The 25712-nt window shown below is 42.1% G+C and overlaps 1 protein-coding gene across 3 annotated transcripts in view; it reads right to left on the bottom strand.

Moving 5' to 3' along the window:
- Positions 1 to 25712, bottom strand: part of COL4A2 (collagen type IV alpha 2 chain) — a 284103-nt gene that overhangs the window by 238709 nt on the left and 19682 nt on the right. For all 3 annotated transcript variants that reach the window (XM_068268036.1, XM_068268037.1, XM_068268038.1), the window contains one exon: positions 3140 to 3220. In XM_068268036.1, coding sequence (XP_068124137.1) covers positions 3140 to 3220 — 81 coding nt within the window. The remainder of the gene's footprint in view (positions 1 to 3139; positions 3221 to 25712) is intronic.

Here is a 25712-nt window from a genome sequence, read left to right as displayed (position 1 = left end):
GGCTTGATCGGCTGGCCATTTCAGGGGGACTCACTGATTGGCTGCTGGCAGTATTTAAACCTTGATGGCACACTTGCAACTTGCCTGTGATAGCATTAAGACGCTAGACCTAGCTGCTGGGTTTCCCTTTGCTCTCTTTGCTTACTCCTCATCTGACACTTGCCTGTATAGCTGACTATCCTTTGATTGCCTATACCTTGTGCACTTGAAGGCCTGGGTGTAACCAAGTGCTGGAACAGCGTATTGGTCAACCTTTTTCTGAGCAGGGATGCACCACACAAGGTGAAGACTGCGGAGGAGATTGGGGCATAGGAACTTATATAAGGCGTTGCATCCACTAGGTCTCACATCTATGTGAGATCTCTTCCTCATGTGACTGGCATTTTTCTGTAATGGCTGTATCTGCTATGAAAATTGCATAATGGTATAGTCTACTATTAACCTTAATGGGAACTTGAAGGAAGTAAAAGTATTTAAAATAAACACATGACGTAGCTGCAAATGAATATTACACACTAACCTCACCGTCAGTTCCACTCAGAGGCTCACCATTTTCTTCTTACAGTGATCCCTTCCAGTTCTGACAATATTTTGTCAGAACTCAAATATACCATTTGCTGTCAGCTATATGTATCAGCAGCTGTCAGTTACAACTGAATGTGCAAGTTAATGTCCATGTTTTCCTAAGGCTCAAGTGGGTGATATGACAGTTTAATAGTGTGCTGACCAGGAAGCTGTTATGGGGTAATGGCCATTTTCAAAATGGAGGACAAACAATTCCATTGATCACTGTGGACAAATGGGACGCAGGAGAGGAGAAAGAGATTGAGGAGTAGACTACACAGGAGGTAAGTTTATGGTTATTTTCATTTGTTATTTTCAGTTCAGGTTCTCTTTAAATAACCATAAAAATGTGTTAGGGTGAAGTAGGGTATTCATTTGATTTGCTCCAGACATCTAAATTAAAACCTACTTTTGCATTTGGTATTGCCACATAAGTTAATGATGGTTCAGCTGTAGTTCACAGATGGAATATTCAGGATTTGTAGCCACAATGCTAAATTTAGTATTTCTTCAGTAATGGATATTTTTTTTTCACATCTTGAGGCAGAAAATACCAGTGATAGGCAAACTTGGCTCTCCAGCTGTTAAGGAACTACAAGTCCCATAATGCACTTGCCTTTATGAATCATGACTGTGGCTGTCAGACTCCTGCAATGCATTGTGGGACTGGAGAGCCACGTTTGCCTATCACTGACCTATACCATCATACTACCACCATGTCTAATGGGAGGTATTATGTTCTTACTTTAGAACACCATATTTTCTTTATGCCAGGAATAATGGGACCTGTACTGTGTAACCTTTTTTGACATGTCTCTCTATAGAACATTTTTCTATAGGGCTTGGAAACTATCCAGATATTATTTTTCCCCAGAGTGACATAAGCATTGGTAATGGTCTTGGATGACAGTGGTTATTACTGTGAAGTCCCAATCCTTGACTGCAGCATAGGCTAGAGAGGCCCACAAGTTTGATACATTTTGGACACATGCCCTTGCACATCCTTTTCCCCTATTTATGTTTTATTTAGGATGAGCGGAGCTATTTTGTTTGTTTGAATGCTTCTGGAAGTCATGTTGGCCAGGCATCAAGCTGTAGCTCTCCTCTGCCTATGGTAATACAGCCCATTATTGCAATGGTGTGAAAGAGAGAGTTTGTAGCTCCTTGAATGGTTGGTTGGATGTATGCATTCCCTTCATTTAAAGGTTAAGCACCCCAATTGCTCCAGGTGTTCATTTCAACTTATATGCATGAATTGTCGGCTTGCATGCTGACTGGCATGAATGGACCAATCCTAAGGAGGGAACCTTGACAATTATGGTGGGTTGGCTTAAAGGGCATCCGAGGTGAAAATAAACTTACGAGCTAAACAATTGAATCTATCCTTCTCCTGCTAAAAATGACTGTTTTAGCCATCTCCCAGTTTTATTTTATATTTAAATCTACTTTTAAGCTCCTACTGTTTCATGGCCTCTTCTCAATGACACATTTATTAAAGTATACCAGAGCTAAAATCTATGAACTATTGACCTTTTGTATCTCTTTCCTTCTGTCAAAAGCCATTTTCTGCCAGGAAAGTGTTTTATGGCTGAAATTCCTTGTACATGCTACAGTACGACCCAGTCCCGCCCGGGGCAGAAACTGTCACTTGCATAACTGATATGTAACTCTTTCAGGCAGAGAAAGAAAAAAAAGGAACACAGCATAGTTATTTGTGTGCTTGGAACTCTACATACACATGTCTATCGCATAATGTCACCTGTCACCTCGGTTGTCCTTTAATTTGAGAGTGCTGCAGCATTTTGTTTACCAGTTTTTATTGCCGTGTGTTATGCGTTGCTGCACTTGTAAGTCTTAAAGTTGGCTGCATCCCTTTGCACCAACCTTTCCCCTACTTATGGTCTGTGTAGGATGAGCACAGCTATTTTGTTTGGTTATTTGGTTATTGTAAACTTAACTAGGAATCTGCAGTGATCATACACTTAGGTAACAAATAGTCCTGTAATATATCAGTTCTTAATTATCCACAGTGCATTCGTTATAAGCAGACATGGGTTGGCAATACAAAATGTGGTGCACCGATAGTGTGATCCCATAATCTTATGAATGGTAAAATAGAAATGATAAATCAATGTAATGAAGACTCAATTGCCAAACAAAGCCAAGGAAGTTCACCTGGACCAGTATAACCGATACCTACTATGGTAGCCCACTGGAGTTATTTGAACTCTCTTTGGAGCTGAAGCTTACCATATCCTCAGCTACTTGAATACCCTTGTACATGACAATGCATCTACTAATTATCGTGCAGGCTGGGAATGTCTGCTGTGATATCACAAAGGACATTTCCATATCCGGTGCAAATTATATGAATGAGCCCAAAGGAAAGCACGGGCCATAGTTCCACTGTCACCCACTCCGGCAAATGGTCCAGTAGAAAACCTAGTGTGAACAAATTCTTAGATTTTTTTTCCAATGAAGATATAGTTTCTCATTTTATCGAATCCATTTCAGAAGCAAAACCAAAGAATAAAATCGTTTGTGCAATTTGCATAAAGAAGCCCTGAGTACTTACGCGACTTCCCTTCTCCGGGAAGCATTGACAACCTTCACTGCAATCCCTTCCTCCGCAAGGTCCAGTGTAAGACTTGCCACCCTAAAAGACAAAATATGAATAATGACTATAAATGAAAACAGCATTTTTAAGTCAAATGTCTAATTTACATACATTTAAAGATTTTTAACATGACTGTACAAACCAGTGAGGGTTAACTACGGGCATATTTGAATACTTAAACTTCGGAAGGGGGAAGCCTCCTAAAAGGCTTCCCTTCCTCCTCAGCTAGGCCGATCCAGCTATGGAACCCCTGAAGCGTGGCTGCATTGCACCTGTGCAGTAGCACAGACCCGCTCAAGCTTAGGTGGAAAAAGCTGAGCCTGTGCTACTGCGCAGGAGCATTGGCACAGACCTGAACGGGCTTGGCCTTTTCTAGCAGAGCACTAGCAGGTCCGTGCTAGTGCTAATGTGGGAACTGTCAACAAGCGGCTTTTTGGGGGTCCCAGCATTGGAACTGTCTGGTGGAGGAGGATGGGGAAGCCTCTCTAGGATCCAGAGACTCCCCCCCTCCTGAGCTGAGCATCCCACAGGGGCACTTTTTTTTCCCTACAGGTACATTTTAAATGCAAGTTAATGCACTTCCCATATCAACAATGAAGAGCCCTCACTCTTATGTATGGAAACAGCTGCTTGATAACATTGCTTATGGCAGGATCAGTTTTAGGGCTTTGTGTGATAACAGAATTTGTAGGAAATATCAAATAGGATTTCCTTCTCTGAACCAACCAGAAGAATGTGATTGTAATACTATATGTGCCCATGACACTTGTTATGTTATCTGGATTGTTGCATGAAGCTATACCCTGGTTTCACTCATCCACATCACTATGTACGGAAAATGTAAGTATTGTACACACGGCCTAGATTCAAGGAATAGAAGTAAGCTGTCAAACTACATATATTATTATTATTATTGATTTATAAAGCGCCAACATATTCCGTGGCGCTGTACAAAGTAAGAAAAAAACATGGGGTACATAATACAGACAATGGTGTACACTAATATACAAGATACATAATTAGTGACAATATACAAAAAATGATACAGCATACAGAATACAAAATACAGAAGTGGTAATGACAGTGATAAAAGTAACATGATGAATAAAATGTATAATGATTTCCAAGACACAAAAGGGGGGGAGAGCCCTGCTCTTGCGAGCTTGCAATCTAAAGGGAATGGGGGGAAACAAGAGGAGGGGTAGAATACGATAAAATATATAAAGGCAGTGTATTTTAGGATATCTAGTAGGAGTGCAATTTGGTCTTAGGACAAAGGGAAGTGGCCTAAGGTAGTGCATATACTCATTTGTGGTCTGCTTCCCACTAACTAAAGGAATGCTGACAATTAGTCAACAATACACAGAAATAATACTTATTAGGCATGGCCAAAATAATAAAATTCAAAGCAAACAGTAAAACAGCAATGCCTGTCTGGATATTTGCCTGGATTTTTGCTTCATGCATCCAAGAATGGTTCATTGTCATTGCTTCCCATTTAATACAATGTGTAAATTGAAAGTACAAAGAGGTCTTTAAAGCATGTTAACCGTAGCTTCCGTTGTCATGTCTGGGAGGGTAAGATATTTATTTCAACCATAAAAAACATAACCTGCCAGTTACTACCTAGATACTCTGCACTACATGAAGCATGGGTCGTCAAGCCATCAGTACATTCTACATATTTATTTGCCTTACACTGAGTAAAGTAAATATTTATAACGTGTAAAGACATTTTTGAGTGTTCTGTATTTTACTCACATGCACTGTGGGTCAAGTAGTACTTAACAATGTAAGCCTGCAGTCTGTGATACCCCACCGTACACTGAAAATAACTACCCAGAGGAAAGGGTGCACTTTATTCCTCCCAAATTTGGCTTTATACTATAGTAGGAACATGTGAAATCCTCTGTAGGACAGTTAAAGAGGAACTATATTAAAAATATATATTTTTTTTTTTACAATATTCATGTATAAATTATTTAATTAGTGTTTGGCCATTATAAAATATTTCCTTACCTTTACATTCTGAAAATTATCACAGGTGGCCACATCGTTAGTCCTGTCAGGTGCAGCCCTGCGGAATGTTTATTTACTGAGCACTCCAAAGACAGTAAAAATAATACCCAGTCTCCCAAAAAGAGGAGCAGAATTCCGCATCGGTTTGACATCACTGGGTGGGTGGGGTTACATACCAATATAAAGCAATCTATAGATTTAGGAATTTTTCCTGATGCTGAAACCAGAAAAATTAACATAAAAGCCGGTATCCTGAATAATTTGCTACATTCTACTATATGTCACTACAGTGGCTCTTTAAAGTAATCATGAGCCAAAGCTCGGGATCAAAATCGCATACATACCTTAAGAGAGTGAAGACTCAGGACTCTACTGTGGCTACCCTCGCTGATCTAAAGCCCCCGTTGCTGAGTGTGGCTCCCTTCCTCATCAGCTCTTCTTCCTGAAGTGGAGCTGCACAGTAGCTGTACGAGATCATCGGCGCATGCGCAGCACCACGGAGCCCGCGGTTCCAGCTTACTGCACGTGCATGGGTGGGCTGGGTCAGCTATTGCATGGCCACGCTGGAGAAAGAAGAGCTGCATGGCCATAGTAGGAATGGCAACAATGCATTGTCGCTAATCTTGCAGCTCCACGATGGGGGACAACACAGCAGGGATGGAAGCCTCAATAGGATCCTAAGGTTTCCCTCTCTTTACGTAAGTATCTAATTTTGAACCCGAGCTTCGGCACTGGAACTCTTTAAAAATCACATCCATTCATCGATTTTCCCAGTCAATTTCCAGCAGATTTGATGACACTGATCTAATGTGCCAGAAATCAAGGTCCTGACATCGATTGCAATTCTTGATCTGACTGGATGGAGAGATCTGTTTGAAGGAGGGCCCTATGAAGGGCTGTGGAATATATCAGCTCTGTATAAATACTTCTTATAATATCTCATTACCAAACAATAAGATTAGTTGTATAAGCTATGAAGGGTGAGGCTACACATTCCGTACAGAAAGCAAGAATGTTGTTATCATTAGTCAAGCAGCCTGAATTAAAACATATAAACACGTAAATATTTAATTTCCTTTCAGTTTAATCCGAAGCATGTCACATGACACATCTTTCACATGCATTTTATTAAGCTCTCATCCTTTATTTATTCTGGAAAAGCTTTCCATTCATGCAACTAGCAATAAACACAGTTGACAAACACCTGTACAATGACGATATATTGTAAATAGTGGTAGAAACAGCTGTCTTGTATTAGTAGAATTTTAACTGGAATAAAAGCAAACTAAACAAACAAGCAGCACCTATAAATAAAATCGTCCTTGCTTTTGGCAGTATTATGTGAAATTCTGTTATTACTGAAAACCAAGTGTAAATTGGCCTGGCACCTTTTTCACCCCTCCCCTTCTCCCCGCCATAGAATAGAACAGGCTGCTTGGCACAGATCTCAGCAGTTGTTGAAAGAGGGTAAATATTGATTCTCTCAATGTTGCTTTTCATTAAATATGTAGTAAAAAATTAAAGAATAAGTGAAGGAGTCCCAAGAACACTGTAACCAGAAGCTGTAAAGAAATAGACCACTTGCCTCTGTGTGTGCAATCCAGAGGTTTGGTACCAGGGGCATAACAATAGACCCTGCAAGGGATGCAGCCGCAGGGAGGCCCAGAAGCCACAGGGGGCCCCATCCTGAGAGACTGATACAGTAACTACGGGTACAGAGAGTAAAACTTTTCTATTCTCTGCACAATTGTTCTAATGACTGCATCTGCTCAGCTGCTGATAACAAATCATACAAAGTTTTGTAGACAGAGATTTGTAGATAGTCCCTATTCAGTGTGCAGCACTCTGTACAGCGCCCAACCCAAAACCTCTCTACCCCTCCCTAAGTGCTGTGTTCTGTAGTGATGCTGGAGAAGTCTGCAGAGAATCCATTGTCAGCACCACTTATAATTATGGCCATAATTGGTGACATCTGGCTCAATGACATGCACTGGAGGTCAGTGGATGCACAGGTACTGGTGCTCAGCACTTTTAAGGAACGGATCTCTGAAACACAGAGGTAATACTGACTTCATTATTACCTCTAGTTCTCCACCCAGTGACTGTTGTTTCTACAATTACCGGTATTATTTGAGTATCATGCTGAATACTCAAGGTGTTAGTGGGCAGTGATGATGCAGCACAATATCCAGCCAACTACTCATTGCAAAAATGTGCACTTTAAATGCAGGGGACAGCAGTTGAAAAGCTGGTGGATTTTATGCACCGAGAGACATCTTGTAAGCAATGTAATTGCTTCTATGGCACTTTTCAGATACATTGAAAGAAAGATTCAATTTTTTACCAATGTCACAGTAGTTTGATAAAACACAACCCACAGTTTTAGCCACATTAGTTAACTCCTTTGAGGCTGCATGACTCTGGCCCCTTAAGGACTAGAGCCTTTTTTGCCCTCTGTGATCACTGTGCTTGATTCACAGTGATCACAGGTTCAGGAGCCAATGAAATTGTCACCTGAACACTGCATGGAACTCTCATTAGACAGCTGAGTTTAGTAGGGGTGTGCTTGCTATCAGGCCGGGAGCACAGGAGGTGGTGTATTTATATCTATGTGGTGTCAGGTTTAAAGGGAACCCAAGGTCAGAGTGATATAGAGGCTGACATTCATTTCCTTTTAAACAATGCACATTGCCTGGTTGACTTGACGATCCTCTGTCTTTAAGACATAGACCCCGAACAAGCATGCATATCAGGTGCTCTGACTCAAGTGTGACTGGATTAGCCAAATGCTTGTTTCAGTGTTGTGACTCTAAAGGTGGCCATACATCAGACGACTTGGCGGCCGATCGACCATCCAATTTGATTATTAAAATTGGAAGAAAATTGGTGCCGCCAAGTGCATGCCCGACTGACAATGTGACCAATTTCGGGACAAAAATTGGTCCCATTCTTGATGCTGCAAGATGTTGGGTCGACTTGCTCAATCGGGTGTGCTGCAGAAAAAAGCGTATAATTTTGCGCAGATCGACGAATGTGACAAAACCCCCGGAGCTGCCCCCCATGTAAAATGTCCCCTGTATACATTAGCTATCCATGGCCTGCGCACTTACCTCTGCTGGCTTCTGGACGCATTCACCTGTCTATACACACACGCCCCACGTGGTTTCCTACCAAGGGTGCGACGTCACACACGTGCGCCCTTACCAGGAAACCACATGGGGCGTGTGTGTATGCAGGAAGAATCCCGGAAGCCAGCGGGGGACAAGCAAGTGGAGATCGCAGACAGGTAATGTATACTTTACACGGAGCACATTTTACATTAGGAGACAGCGGCGAGGCGGACAGATGCAGCGTCACAAGGCCAATTCCGGATCAATTTCAGCATGAAATCGATCTGGAATCGGCCTGTGATGTACGGGCAGCTGACAGATCTCTCTTGGATTTGTCAGCTGATCAGATTTGTCTCTTGGTTGAATCTGCCCATACATCGCTAGATGTATGGGTACCTTTACAATACTGATGCCAGAAGATCAACATGACTGCCAAGCTACTGGTATTGTTTAAACGTAATTAGGGCAGCCCCCTCCTTCAACACCTTCAAGAAGGCCCTCAAAACTCACCTTTTCACTCTTGCCTACCACCCCTCACAATTGCTCTAAACCCACAGCCGAACTCTGGTCCCCTACCTCTCGTGTCCCTACCTCTCCCTCTAGATTGTAAGCCTTTGGGCAGGGTCCTCACTCCTTTTGTGTCCTACCTGATCATGCACCTCTATTACTGTGCACCCATGCTATGCATTTGAGTGAACCTAACTTGCCTAACTCCATGCTCCCATCCAGTGACTGACTAAGCATTACCTTGTACTCATACTGTGCTGTGTGATCTGGTTTTATTGTATTCCTGTATTGTCATATTGCTGTTTGTCACCCCTAAATATTGTCTGTAACCTAAATTAATGTCCAGCGCTGCGTAATATGTTGGCGCTTTATAAATACAACAAATAAATAATAAATAAATAAATAAATAAATATGGCAGCCTCCATATCACTCTCACCTTGTGTTCACCTTAAGCTACCACAATTGTGCAGTCCCTGAAGGGTTAACAAGCCTGTGCTTTACAGGCAATTTACAAGCTCTCAGGATGCTATTATAATCTCTAAATAAGTTAAACACTTACCAGATGCTTGGAGAATACTAATTTATAAGGCTTTATAAGGTTCAGCAAAGCCGGAGAACACAAAGTGGAAAACTGAAGTGACTTAGCACACCTGGCTTGAATTTATTAAAGATTAGTCTAATACAGAGAGTCTATTAGAGCCTGAGTTTTGAAACCCTCACCTGGGTATTACCAGTGAACTTCATGTGTTGCTGAAATACTTGTGAAATAACTGTAGTAAGATTGCAGTTGTGTGCATGTGCCTACAGTGAGATCATTTTTTGCAATGATTTCAGAACAATGCTTGATTTATTATACTCACCTTATATGCTCTCAAATAAGCAAGTTGGTACCTGCAAAATTAGCTTAAATATGTCCAGCTTAGTATGGTTGTTAGGTCCTCCTGTACATGCCATTTGTGTTCCCTCTGCAATCCCATGGAGAGCACACAGTGGAGAGGGAGCTGTAGAGTTACATTTACCTCCTTTGTGTGCTGCTGCCAGTCCCCACATCTACTTAGCTCCTATAACAGCTGTGTGACAGTAACATTGGGTGACAAACTCACTTGAAGTTACTTGGCCAGAGCAGCCTCTAGGATTCAAGGTAATGGCTGATGTAAATATATCTCTTCCACATGCTTCCAATTTCCGGTTGTGTGAATTCCCAATAACTGGAAATCTACTGTAGTGTTATCCCTAATCGGCGCCTAACCGGTATTAGCAGAGAACTAGAAGTGTAAGTGAAATTTACTTACTTACATTTAAAAAAATAAATAAATAAATAAGACTGCACAAAGATGCATGCTTCTTTTTTTGCTATCATGGATCAATCAAAATGCTTTGAGTGCAAGATCTAATTAGTCCATTTACCATATATCCTCACTCATATGTTGACCACCTCAAACTTTTGGCATAAAAATAGGCCAAAACCCTCCCATTAGTTGCCCCTCCAATGTGCCTTCATAGCCCTCTATGCAGAGTGCATGTTAGACCATGCCGCAGCATGCATATCTACCTATCTTCACTCCAGCTCAGGTCTCACATTTCTCTAGAAGCGTCTAAACTGGCTGCTAAAGCTTTAAGCTCACTGTCCTGTGACTGCAGTGAGCTTGGAGCTCTGGTGGCCAGATCAGAAGTTGCCAGGTAGATCCATGGATCATCATAATAATTAGCATAGTTCTCAACCATCTCAAATTTATTTGTACGTCAGTGACAATCCCTACTGACTGACGTGGACAATGATACATGTAGATTTTGGTGAGACAATTAATAAACACAATGTAAACATAGCTGGCACTGGCATGCAACTTTTTGATACATTAGCTAGCGGTCTAAGGGATAACCATTTAAGGACAACGCTAATCTATTGAAATCAACAGTTTTGATGCTGTTGTGGCTGCCAGTGCGTAGATTTCAACTCGTTGGCGCACATTCCCGCCGCTCTCGTCACTCCCGCCGATTGCGTCGCTATGTCCCTGCCGCAGCTCACTCGAGCGGGTGAGGAGCCGATTTCATTGGCTCCTGACCTTGTCTGTCAATGTAAACAACTCCCATTGGTTTACATTGATAGACAGGGTCAGGAGCCAACAAAAGCGGCTCCTGACCGTCTCACAGGACTCCGCCGTCATAGAGACGGCAGAGTGGGTGGCCTGTGGATCCCGGCGTTGACGGCGGTTATGTATGGCGATTCGTCGGTATTCCGCGGTTTCTAGTACCAAAGCTCTCTGGTCCTTAAGGGGGCAGAGATCGCTTTAAGTGTTTTATGTAAATCACTGAGCAACCAATGATTTCATAACAGATATACAGTATATAAAACCAAAAATATATAACAGGTGTGAACAGGCCCATCTTCAATATAGACAACAAGAAAAGTGTGTGTTTATTGTTGGGGGAAGAGCCATGTTTGGTCTTCTTGTGGCTCTGCATGCCATGACCTGATGAAACCAATAGAGCTAAACTGTAGAGATTGCCTCTTTTATATAGAAGCATTAAATGTCTTCCGTTGTAGTAATGTGCCTTTTACATTTCTATCTATACAGGGTAATAAAATCTCTTTTAAACAAGGCGGTTTATGAAAATGATGTAGTTTGTATATCCATTAAAGTATAGTGATACAGTGAAGTATTAGATACACTTTGCTGAGATGGTAGAGTTTATATAAACAGCTGCTCCAGACATTTTCCATTCTCTCTGTATGTATAGGAGAAGACTTGTGTGAACAGCTTCAAGCTTACATTTATAATGGGATGGAAACTCAGAAGGGGGCTGAAGCCATCTTACAGTACTAAGGCTTGAATAACAAAGATTACACTGATATGAAGTGGAAATATGACACTGGAATTGTGTGAGTTTAGGGATCCCTTGCAGAGTTTCACCCGACATATAGTGAAGGTCATGATCAGATTTTTGTTGTTATGTCCATAATGGTCTGAGTGTGTATATTTATGTAGTGACTTCACATTACAATATTCCTTGGAATTATGCTTGGATAAAGAGACAGATCTGATGCACAGCCAGTCTCAGGCTATAAAATAAACAGCTCTGCAGACATTGTGAAATCCATTAACTAATTGTATGTGCATTCTTTATCTCAGGGTCAGCTCAAAGCGTGTAAAATATGGGACATGCCACTCGCTGTGAAGGAAGAATTCGGCAACTCACTTCACAGCATTATCACAGACAATTCATACAACACAGTTAACTCAAAGTAAATAATATAAAGTATCTCTTGTAACAGCAAATCATACTGGTATATCTCCCAGGAAAGAGAATGTCGCCCTAAGCAGGTTATGTGATGTACATGTTTTCTGGGGTTTCTATTTTTCAGCACTGTAGGGCAATAGTGATGTGTGGGATCCCATGAGTGTGGTATGCAAATCGTTGCGTGCTTGAAAACATAGCCGGCTGTGCTGCTCACCCCACACTCTGGGATCCAGCGTCGCCAGACCCTGAATTACACCTCCCTCTGCTCTGAGTTCTTTCAACTCGGAGGGGGAATAGTAATTAGCGCTGCCGAGGTATTGAGCAGCAGCAGGGAGAGCCATCATTCAGCTCACCATTCACCCAGCTCACCGGCAGCAGAGGTATACGATCGCCTAAATGCCTGTCTCTACTCGTCAGTTTTCTGCATGAGTCTGACAGTCTTGCATTGCTGTCAATTGTTTTTCTGCATGTGAAAAACACATTAAAATGTGAACTACCGGTAGCTCATTGATTAACATGGGCTGCAGTGTTCTGTGCAGAAAATGCACAGTGAGGGCTCGTTCCCACTAGGGGCGTTTTCAGCCTTTTTTCAAGCGCAGGTGATTTTTAAAATCGCCCACAAAACGCTTGTGCGATGAATCTCTATGAGAAGGTTCATATCAGAGTGGTTCGTGCGCTGTGTGTTCAGCAAAGCAGTGCCTGTATCCTTTTTGTGGCGTTTTTGCTATAATGGATGGTATAGGAAGAGCGCTAGACACTAACAAAACCGCTTTATGCAGCGATTACATTTGCGTTTTTTAGAATAAATACACTGGGCCTGATTCACAAAGCGGTGCAAAGTGTTTGCATGCCTGTGAAAAGCCGTTTATCACGCCTAAACTTAGTTTAGGCGTGATCAAAAGAAACCTGCGCGCAGATCCAGCGCGCAAAGTTTTGCACACACAATTGCGCGGTGCGCAGCGCCCATTATACCCCATGGGACTTTGCGCGCGGGAGCTTCGCGCGATCAGCAGCACAAAGCGGTGATAACTCTGCTAGTGCAAAGGTTATCACGCCTAAAGTCTTTTAGGCGTGATAACTGGGTTATCACCGCTTTGTAAATCAGGCCCCTTGTATTTATTCTTTTCCAGGTCAAAGAGCTCACTTCCTAACTTGCGTCACGGAGTAAATGACAAAACCGCTCTGGAAAAGTGAATGACAAAACCGCTCTGGAAAAGTGAATGACAAAACCGCTCTGGAAAAGTGCTTAGAAAAGCGCTTCTATCAGAGACGTAGAGCACAGTGGAGCGCCGGGAGGGGGAAAAAAGTGCACGAAAAATGCAAAACGCTTGCGTTTTAGGTGTGAAGGAGGCCAAAAACTGATGATCGGAGACAGGCCCTAAATCAGTGCAGCTAGCATTGTTTTTGACGAGGTCTTAATTCACAATAAATTTGTGTTATTAATAATAACATAAAGATGAATATACATGTTTAAAATTAGCTGAGACATTATTCATGTGTTTGATGTGTTCAGGGGTCAGGTTTACATTTTATGTTTACCTCACATAATGTAGAACACTGGCTCATATTTTATGTTCTTTAAATTTCATGCTTCATGAACCACTTAAAACCAGTAATAGATGTGAGGACCACCATATTCCTTTTCTTATCCAGTGAATCTAATGGTCTATTAATACAGGACATGCATTTATATAATATTGTATATATTATATTTTAAGAAAAATAAAAGATTTTGGCCACCAAATTGCATATTTTCATCATAAATATTAAAGTGTAGTTCCAAAGCCGCTTACAGTGTGGCTAGACTGAAACCTGTTGTATTATTGTTAGATAGTTGGATGTGAGTAGTGTAATCGGAAGTACTCACACATATTAGGTTTTGACCAATTAGGCAACCACTGCTAGAGTTTAAAGGGACTCCGAGCTCATAAAAAAAAATGAAAGTTGTACTCACCTGGGGCTTTCTCCAGCCCAGTGCTGGTCGGGAGGTCCCACGACGGCGTCCTGGCTCTTCTCCTTCTCCCCGCTCCGGAATGGCTGACAGGCCGCAGCCCGGGCGACACTCAGCCAAGTGTCGGGCTGCTCCTTCCGCGTATGACGCGGATTACGTCACACGCCGGCCGCCTTGCGTCATCACGGCGGCCGGCGTGGCAGTACGGCGCATGCGCGCTTTAATCGTGCATGCGCAGTACTTTCACGCCGGCCACCGTGATATTCAAGCTGCATACATTTGCATATATCATTTGAATTCTCCTACATCAAGTCATAATTCCCTAGTAGTAGACCTCAACTGAGGGGCCAATGTGTAAATGCTCTGAGATTTAGGGCTAGACTGCATTGCAAAAGCTCACACAAGAGGCATCCTAAAGCACAATGCAAAAGAATAAAGTTGGTTTAATTCCAATCCACAGGCAAAGTAAGAGCAAGGATAAAAGTAGGGAAACTTATTTATAATGAATTTTAACTCCATGCCATGGCTTTATTAGTTATAAGTCTAGAATTAAGTAAATTAGTCTATATTTGTCTGATGCAACAATTTACAAGTGACGAAAAGTCTACGCCCAAGGAGAGTGTGTTTTTAAGTTTCGTTAAACAGATTAGAAGAGAACTGGTACAAGTTACAAAAGGCCACTTGGCCAATCCTCAGTACAGACTGTTTGCTTGGTGGACAATCAGGTATCTGTTGAAAACATTAACCCGTAAGTCCCAGCTGAGACATAAAACCTTATAGTGTTCAGCAGCTCCAAATGAAACATGATTTATGAAAAGCCAGTGTGTACCGAATATGTACAAATGCCCAGAGGTATCTTCTAAAGCAGTGGGAGGAGTCCATAAAGGGAGGAGGTTAAATTTAAGCGAACAGCAGGAGGACAAATGCTGAAATGGCAGATGAGAACAGCATTACAGAACCCTAATGGTACATCCTGTAGTTCTGAACCACATGGCCACACCACTGGTGTTGAACCCAAAGATATGTCACTTACAGTAAATGCCTTTCTTAGAAAATGCTTACTATGTCTTCTATAAATCAATGTTTGGCCACCTTTTCAAAAAACTGTGTATATAAAAATAAATATGTGAATGTTCAACCAGATTTCTCTGTGTTTTTTATTTCAGGCAAAGTCCTTAATGCTAAGCAACCATATCACCAAACTGTCCCTCTTAGCTTTCCAATAGCTCCCTCCTGAAGCTGGGGAAGCAGCAGGCAAGTTTATCAAAAACCAGTGCATGGGTGCCTCCCCTGTTGCCATTGTTTTGCTCCAGTTTTTCTTGTACTGGTTTGGATAAGTGTATGTCATTGTGTCTAGATATAATGGCTCAGCACTCCTCCACGCAGAAGAGGATTAAGATGAAATGGGGCTCTAGACAAGACATCAGTTTTTGCACACCGCTGATGATAACGCCGTTAGGTGCAGAGTGTCTGTATATTTCCAAAGTCAGTAGAAAACATACCTGCTCTCCCAGAATACTCTGGGCGAAGAATCCCTCATAACTTAACAGCTTAGGCTGTGACATCTCTGGGAAAGCATGGCTACATATTAATATACAGCAATATATACTGTAGATACAAGAAGTGTTTTTGATGCAGAAACCAGGATGAGTGACATACAAGTGGGTGTCCTGAATAATATATTACGTGATGCTATATAGAATCTGAAGACAGAACAACGAAAGTTGTTTAGGCAATACCTTTAATGACTAACTGTACAAGATTTCTCTGCAAGCTTTTGAATGTTTAAGTTTCTTCTTCAGGCATGTTTCAGAACTGTTCTGATCAGTGGCGTAGCTAAGGAACTGTGGGCCCTGATGCAAGTTTTATATGGGGCCCCCAAGCACTCTATTCATAACAATTGATACGGCACACCAAAACCTGCCAATGGCAACTACAGTGTCAGAGGTGGAAGAAGGGAATAGGGAGCAGTTTGTTAATGATTAACACTATTCAAAGCATCTACAGATGTGATATTATGAGCACATGACCAATAGAGAGCTAATGCTACACTTGAGAGAGGGCCCCTTGGGGCCCCTCTGGCCCAAGGCCCCCAATGCAGTCACTAAGTCTGCACCCCCTATTGCTACACCCCTGGTTCTGATCCAGTTCTGAAACATGCCTGAAGAAGAAAATTAAAACGTCAAAAGCTTACAGAGAAATCTTGTACAATTAGTAAACTTCTGATATAGTAAAGTACTTTTCTTAGTCCCTTGGAGTTTACTATAAAGGGGTTCTACTGTATTATGCTGTTGTGGGAATGCACTGGGAATACTCTAAAACACATGCACTACACAACATCCTCCTTCCTTGTATCATGTAGTGTGTATTGTCTTACACAGTGACAGGGATGGTATGTAGTTCATTATGTTCTGTGATACCTGCAATACATCAACATAATCAAGAGTTCTCAGGGGATGCAGTTAAGCATACAGAAAACAGATGTTTCACAATGAACCATACAGTTAAAGTTGTTTTAATTTTCTACACAGAGTGGATGGGTTGGAACCTCTGTCAGTTTGTTATTACTTTACCTCAGATAACAGTTTCTGTCTAACTATTACTGGTTACGCATAGGTCACCCAATGACATGTTCCAGCCATTGACAGCCCAGCAATTATGATAATAGTTGCATGGCGTGTAGTAATCCATGTAGAGCAAGGTGGTATGCCATTATTATTCCAGTTCTATGGTAAAGAACGCTATCTCAGAGTCAGCCTTGACATGTCTGTTGGCTTGATATTTTCGCAGTGACATCTAAGTTCTTAAAACAGAAAATATGAAGAGTTGGTTGAAGCCCTGCCACTAGCCTAGATGTTGTACTGATCTCTTAGCTGCAGTCTTGACTGTTTCACACAAGCATTCACACTTGATGTCCATACTTCTGGTCAGGGGTCGAGTCCTGCGTGGACGCGGGTGAACGGCGTTCACCCACTTTTTCTTCAGAGTGAACGCTGTTCACCCTGGCTTTTGTGGAGGGAGCAGAGCAGAGAAGGCGAGCTATGGGGACAGTGGGGATGGGCGGACATCTCCCCCCCCCCATCCCTGACCTTTGTGCTCCCCTTCCTGCCTCTCCCCTCCAGCGTTGTTAAGTGTCGGGCCCGGTGGCGAAAGTGGGCGGAGACTTTCCGCCTTCTTCCAGCCACAAGGGACGCTCCGCTCTGTGTGCGGCTAGAAGACCAGACTAGCCGCACACAGAGCGGAGCATCTCTTGCGGCTGGAACGAGGTAAGTCTCCGCCCACTTTCACCGCCGGGCCCGACACTTAACAACGCTGGAGGGGAGAGGCAGGAAGGGGAGCACAAAGGTGAGGGATGGGGGGGGGGGAGCTGTCCGCCCATCCCCACTGTCCCCATAGCTCGCCTTCTCTGCTCTGCTCCCTCCGGGTGGGGGCACACCTGGCTACCTGGGCACATATACCCCTGCCTACATATACTGGGGACATATACACCTGCCTACATATACTGAGGACATATACACCTGGCTACATATACTGGGGACATATACACCTGGCTACATATACTGGGGACATATACCCCTGCCTACATATACTGGGGACATATACACCTGCCTACATATACTGGGGACATATACCCCTGCCTACATATACTGGGGACATATACACCTGCCTACATATACTGGGGACATATACACCTGCCTACATATACTCGGGACATATACACCTGCCTACATATACTGGCGACATATACCCCTGTCTACATATACTGGGGACATATACCCCTGCCTACACATACTGGGGACATATACCCCTGCCTACATATACTGGGGACATATACACCTGCCTACATATACTGGGGACATATACACCTGCCTACATATACTGGGGACATATACCCCTGCCTACATATACTGGGGACATATACCCCTGCCTACATATACTGGGGACATATACCCCTGCCTACATATACTGGGGACATATATCCCTGCCTACATATACTGGGGACATATACCCCTGCCTACATATACTGGGGACATATACCCCTGCCTACATATACTGGGGACATATACACCTGCCTACATATACTGGGGACATATACTCTTGCCTACATATACTGGGGACATATACCCCTGCCTACATATACTGGGGACATATACCCCTGCCTACATATACTGGGGACATATACACCTGCCTACATATACTGGGGACATATACCCCTGCCTACATATACTGGGGACATATACCCCTGCCTACATATACTGGGGACATATACCCCTGCCTACATATACTGGGGACATATACACCTGCCTACATATACTGGGGACATATACCCCTGCCTACATATACTGGGGACATATACACCTGCCTACGTATACTGCGGACATATACCCCTGCCTACATATACTAGGCATATATACCCCTGGCTACATATACTGGGCACATATACCCCTGCCTACATATACTGGGCACATATACCCCTGGCTACATATACTGGGCATATATACCCCTGGCTACATGTACTGGGCATATATACCCCTGGCGACATATACTGGGCACATATACCCCTGCCTACATATACTGGGCATATATACCCCTGGCTACATATACTGGGCACATATACCCCTGGCTATATATACTGGGCACATATACCCCTGACTACATATACTGGGGACATATCCCACTGGCTACATATACTGGGCACATATACCCCTGGCTACATATACTAGGCAACTATACCTCTGGCTACATATACTGGGGACATATACCCCTGCCTACATATACTGGGCATATATACCCCTGCCTACGTATACTGGGCATATATACCCCTGGCTACATATACTAGGCAACTATACCTCTGGCTACATATACTGGGGACTACTATACGCATGGCTACTTATACTGGGGACACCTATAGACCTGGCTACCTGGGGGTACCTATTTTGGGGGAACTGCTGTCAGATTATCTGCATTTTTGTGGAACCGCTGTTATGTATTTTGGGGAACAGCTGCCAAATTATGTGTATGTTAGGGGAACGGCTGCTGCCAGATTACGTGTATTTTGGGGAACTGCTGCCAGATTGTGTATGTTTGGGGGACCACTACTGCCAGATTATATGTCCTTTGGGTGTTACGTGTATTTTGGGTGATCCGCTGCCAGGTTTTGCGTATTTTGGGGAACTGCTTCCAAATTATGTGTATGTTGGTGGAACTGCTGCTGCCACATTGTCTATTTTGGGGGAACCACTTCCATATTATCTGTATTTTGGAGGAACTTCTACCAGATTATGTGTCTTTTTGGTGAAATGCTGTGAGATTACATCTATTTTTGGGGGACGGCAGAGCTCAAACTTCCTCGGCAGACCTTTTACATCACTGCTAAGGTCATGTATATTTGGCCCCACCCATGACCACGCCCATGGTGTGCTTGACCACACCCACTTTTTGGCGCGCCGCGCAGGAATTCTCCGTGTGAGTCCACTCACTTCTTTTCCCAGGACTAGACCCCTGCTTCTGGTGTGTTTGTTACTCAATGCTTTAGAGGCAAAGGATCAGCACAACAAACCAAGGACATAGCACATTTTAAAGTCTAGACAGCAATGTCACCTTAAGTGTTTCTCCCATTTCCTGTATAGTGAGATACACATTCAACAAGTTTTCCTCCATATTCTTCAACCTATGCTTAAATGACATTGCCAAGAACTTCCCACTGTAAGTGATACTATGAGGTTGGGGGCCTCCACTGCATCACTTAAAGCAGAGCTCCTCAACTCTGTCCTCAAGGCTCACCAACAGTATACGTTTTGCAGGAAAACACAAACTTGCACATGTGGGGTAATTAGCGTCTTAGCAGAGATGATTAACTACCTCTGTGGATTTCCACAAAACATGCACTGTTGGTGGGCCTTGAGGACAAGATGGGGGAACACTGACTTAAAAGATCATGATCACAAATAACTGTAAGATACATGTGTACATATACATATAAGGTGTGCAATTGTCTGAGAGTAAAATGCACTGTGAGTGACTTTTTCTTTGTAGCTTACCCTACAGTGCATATTTTTATTATTATTAGAATCGGAGGCCTCTGAACCTCTTTCTTACCAGCAAGTTTAAAAGTATATCTCCTCACGGGGGAGTCTCAAAGCTTACTTAATTATTTTCAAATTAACTTCCTGGAAAGGAACTATATAAAGATGAATATCCATGTTTACACTATTACAGCAGGTAGACAGTGCTATTGCTGTTTAAAAGTGTCCATTAATTTAGCAATTTATAGTAAATGTTTAAATTTGTCGTCAGATAATTCACATTGAATAACAATATTATTTTACATAAATCCACAGCATTAATAGATCTAAATTATTCACAATATTGAAGCCAGTTATGATCATATATTATGTAAAAAATCTGCCATGCCGATTAACCAATTATTTAAGGAGGCGATCAATAATGCAATCATTCAGGATTGATTGGGCCTATCACCTTCTCTGTTTTCATACACTTCAATCTGAACAATCTGACAATTGTTTACTAAAATAATAGCACCATAAATGGGTACCTTAACCACTTCAGGTTCTGGGATTTGTACATCTTAAAGAGAAACCAAGAATTGAACTTCATCCCAATCAGTAGCTGATACCCCCTTTCCCATGAGAAATTTATTCCTTTTCTCAAACGGATCATCAGGGGGCTCTGTATGGCTGATTTTGTGGTGAAACCCCTCCCACAAATGAGGTCAGCGCCTCACAGCACTGAGGTACTGACATCACACTGTGAGAGCTATGTTGCATTGTGGGAAATAACGGTTGTTTACAACTGCCAAAAAAAAGCAAGCATCATCTCTTTCCAGTGACATCACCTGCCAGCAGTAAAAAATGTCAGCATGTGATAAATGTAATAATGTAAATCAGGGAGGGGAATGATTTTGCAATGGGCAAACACTGACTAAATCATTTATACATAATTATTGTAAAAATTAAGCACTTTTTTATTACATTATTTTCACTGGAGTTCCTCTTTAAGGTTCCTGACAATTTTGGCATATCAGCTGTGTCGTTATTGATACAGCAATAACTTTTTATTACCTATGCCATCAAAGTGATACATACACTGTTTTTTTAGGACAAACTAGGCTTTCTATTTTTTAATTTCAAAGGCAATTTATTGAGGAAAATAAGGCGTAAACACAATAATTACAATTTTTCATGTTTTCCCTTTCCTAATTCTTACATGACAAATGCCACAGTCTTAAAACACCTCAAAATACATTATTTGGATTGTCCCATGTTTGTTACTATTATCGCCAGCCTGTGTGTCTGTAGTGATTGCATGCCACCGCTAGGGAAAAAAAGGAGGAGGGTGAGACAGCTCTAGTGTGCAAAGCATTGATGTGCAAGGTGAGTAAATCAGCACAACTGACTTTCAAGTGTGTATCCTAAAAAGAGGACACTGGCACCATCTATATTCATAGATCTTTATTGTGACAGGATAGACACATGAAACAACATTTAGGAGCTCTACATACAGTATAGCTCCTTTTTGAAGCCAGTCTGCAGTCTACCTGTTTAACACTCAGACTGCCAGGTGTAAATTATAGATGTTTGGATGTAAGTGAACCCCATAACACCAACTCAACAAGAGAAACTGATAGGGCTGACTAACTAAATAAAAAAAGGCTGTGACTGTCATCTCCCATTTACCACCAAGACTCTCTGCTGTGTATAGTAGGGATAGTTAAAAGAACAGCACATGCAGGGGGGACAGGTAATCACAAGAAGCTGTGTCATGCACCCTCTTCACCTATTGTAATTATTTAGTATTTATATAGCGACAACATTTTCTGCAGCGCTGTACAGAGTATTTATACTTGTCACTTAACTGTCCCTCAGAGGGGCCCAAAATCTAACCCCTACCATAGTCATATGTCTATGTATGTATCATGTAGTGTATGTATCATAGTCAATTTAGGGGGAAGCTTATCTGTATGTTTTTGGAATGTGGGAGGAAACCCACACAGAGAGGGGGAAAACATACAAACTCCATGTAAATAGTGGCCTGGGTGGGTTTTGATTCTGGGACCCAGCACTGCAAGGCGAGAGTGTTAACTAATATGCAACCAGGCTGCCTAAAACTGCACACCTTCCTCTTCATTTATCGAATGAGGGAGGTGTGTCATGGAGACAGCAGGGAGGAATGTGAACGGCAAGGAGGTGATATGTGGAGGAGGCCGGAAAGGAGGGAGAGGAAATATAAAAAAATTAGGGAAATTGAGATTGAACATGTTCATTCATGTTTCTTTACCCTGCTGCATTTAGAGCAGTGCCAAGTGACAGATTAACGTTAAACTATTTTGTATACTTACCTATGCACTCTGCATGGCCCTGCAATAGTGAATGCAACAGCTGCTTCCTGGAGCGCGATGGACAGGGGCCACTAAATCAGAATCAGAATGGACATGGAGACAGGTCCCCTGCAGGCACATAATCTACTCCCCCAGTAGTTCAATCACTGGTGGTGTGTCTATTCAATGAGTAATGGGGCACTAAAGGAGGGGGTGTCATTTTGGGATGGGTAGGAATCAAGACAGCATTGACTTGAATCAGAGTGGCTCTGAATAATAATAAAGAAAATAATCCTGCAGTTAGAGATGCTCACAAGTGGGAATTGGGGATACTAAGAAAATAGGCTTTAAAAGTGCGTACACACGGCTGATTTTACGCCTGATTGTCTTTCAAACTGGACGTTTGAACGACTGGTCATTCAAACAAAAAAGTTATTCAGACTCCTTGTACACACAGACGACAAAACGTTTGAAAGGCTAATCACAGCTAATTTACATGTTGTTTGAATCTCCAATGGACTGGATAGAACAATGGACCAGATCAAATGACTGATCAAACGACTTGTTTTTGAAAGTCTTTTAGTGTGAAACGTCGTTTGTACACATGTTCAACACGTTTAAATGACAGTTAGTCCACGGATCCGCCAAGCGGATCAGTCAATTCTGCTGCTAACAGTCTAATGATCGTACATACACATGCCAAACTGTCGCTCAAACGACTGGTTTGAACGACAAGTCGTTCAGAAATATCAGACGTGTGTAGGTACCCTAAGGGTAACAGAAAAGCTGAACTATCCCGCAGATATGATCGCAAAGACAAACAAATATTTAGGCCATACTGTGATTTAGAATGTCAACAGACTACTAACACAAAATCATCCATAGTAATCATAAATGAACGAGGAAATGGGAGGCCAAAAATTAGATGCCTGAATAATGTCAAAGATGACAGGGGAAAATAAAAGTCAAATTTCTGAAGACAGAAGGCAGATGGAAGATCTTGAAATGGACCATGCTCTTCAAGAACAGTAAGGTCCACGAGGTATAGGAAGTAAGCCAGACAATTTCATAGTAGACATATAAGGAAGAAGGCTACTCCATTTGTTACAGCTGCAATTCTGCAATGACCAGGAAAGACAGGAGCACAAGATCTATAACAACAAGCACTAGATCAGCATTTCACTCTGTAATTCGCTGAGGCATGCAAGAAAGTACATCAGGAACAACACATTTCTGTATTGATCATTGATAAGCTTCACCATAAGTGAATTAATAAAAGAGTTTTGTACATCCCCAGATCATCTTTCAAGAGCTGTTTCCCAGAGCCTGTACTCCCACGTCTAGGAACACAGTTTCCTACAGCTCTCTGCTTCCCACTGGAAGAACAGTAATAAAACAAAAAGGCTGGGAAGTCTTCATTTTTTCCTGCAAACTAATGGACTCTGACTAAGACGTCAAGCTCAGAAATCCTCATGAGGAAATTTGCAATGGGTAAACAGTGAAGCAAAAGGAACAATTTGTGTACTATTGTCTTGGAATCCAGTACAAAATGTATCACCTCCAAAAGCATAATCTCAAACACTGCTACTGCCATTTACTTTAGCCTGAACACTAAGTTCCACTTCCAGAATTCTCCAAAGCAGTGTGAGGAGCACTGAGAATGCTATGACATTAAAGCCTTGGATGGTGCTGGAGGTGGCCTCTCCACCCATGTGTCCATATTTCCTATTGTGGGTTCTTCACAGTTCGTGGGCATCAAAGTATAGTGTGGTAAGAGTCTGACACTAGATGCTGTCTGGGGTGTGGATGCAGCTGCACCGGTGCTAATGACTGCATGCGTTCGATAGAGTACAACTCAATTCCAAGCAATGGAGAGAAAAGGCACGGCATGCATAAAACGCACCTTTGTTGTCCGCTGGATTTGGGATTTTGCCACGTTGCTATGCAAAATGATGATATTACAAGCAAATGGCAGCACCTCGGAAAAAAAAGCAACAAAAAACAAAAGAAAAAGAAAGTAGGCAAGAAAGAATAAAAAGAGAGAAAGAGAAAGTAGCAGAAACTAGCTACGGGAAAGAATAAAAAGAAAGTATATTGTGGCAAACAAGCTTGTTGCTTTAAGAGGCAGATAATGTCACAATTTTTTTAAGTATGTCTTAATAACAGGTTTATATTGCACTGGAATTCTTTAGTAATATGACAGCTTTCACCCAACATATCATTTTTGTTGTTAAGTTTAATATTTAAATAATATAAAGAAAGAGATCAAAGCACACCATACTGGGGATATATGTCAACAGCACATCAGAGGTAAGATAAGTAAGTGCTGTGTTATCCTGATCCATGACTCCAGTGAGATGTAGGAAACAGAATCTGTGCGTGATCAAAATCAAAGCCAAAACTTAAAAGGAGAGTGAAAAAAGTGTTTGGTAGATATATAATAAATTGTCTCATGAGTATACTCCAGTTTCACTCACTCTTATGAGCCCTGAAAAAAATTCAAACCTATTGTATAGTAAAAATATATGACATATGCATGTCCATGTTCTGTTGTTCCATGTTTAAACTTGACGGTTATTTTATGTAGATTTCTCTGCAGCGGAGCTGAGAGTGACATTGTTATTTTTTCACTCATCTGTGAAAATGCATTTGAGGCTTCATGGACACCCAGAGAAGGCATATATCCAGGAGTGGCAGATGGAGTATTCAGATCCCCTTTAGGACTTCATGGACACCCAGAGAATGTATATATCCAGGAGTGGCAGATGGGGTCTTCAGATCCCCTTTAGGGCTTCAAGAAAATCTGGAGAAGGCATAAATGCAGTAGTGGCAGATGGGCTCTTCAGATCCCCTTTGGGGCTTCATGGAAACCTGGAAAAGGCATAGGTAGATGGGTTCTTCAAATCCCCTTTGGGGTTTCATGGAAACCTGGAGAAGACATATATCCAGGAGATTTAGATGGGTCTTCAGATCCCCTTTGGGGGTTCATGAAAATCTGGAGAAGGCATACACCCAGGAGTGGTAGATGGGGTCTTTAGATCCCCTTTGGGGCTCCATTGAAGGCAAATATCCAGTAGTGGTAGATAGGATCTAAGGATGAACTCTCGGAATTGAAACAGTTCTGAGCTCTAATTTCTGCATCAGAATTCGGCCGTTCCGAGTAAAATCACGAAAATTGTAAATTACCCTGTTTTGAGTACCGAATTCCATTCTACAATGATTGGCTTTGGAAATAATTTTCAGCAAACACAGTGTTAACACAGTGAAAACTGGATTCAGAAACAAGAATTTTCAGCAAACAGGGTGTTAACACAATGGGTAAGAAAGTGAAAATTGGCTTCTGCAAAAAGAATTTTCGGCCCATA

Source organism: Hyperolius riggenbachi, chromosome 2 (genome assembly GCF_040937935.1).
Source record: "Hyperolius riggenbachi isolate aHypRig1 chromosome 2, aHypRig1.pri, whole genome shotgun sequence".
Lineage (NCBI taxonomy): Eukaryota > Metazoa > Chordata > Amphibia > Anura > Hyperoliidae > Hyperolius > Hyperolius riggenbachi.
This window is presented reverse-complemented; position numbering and strand designations above follow the sequence as displayed.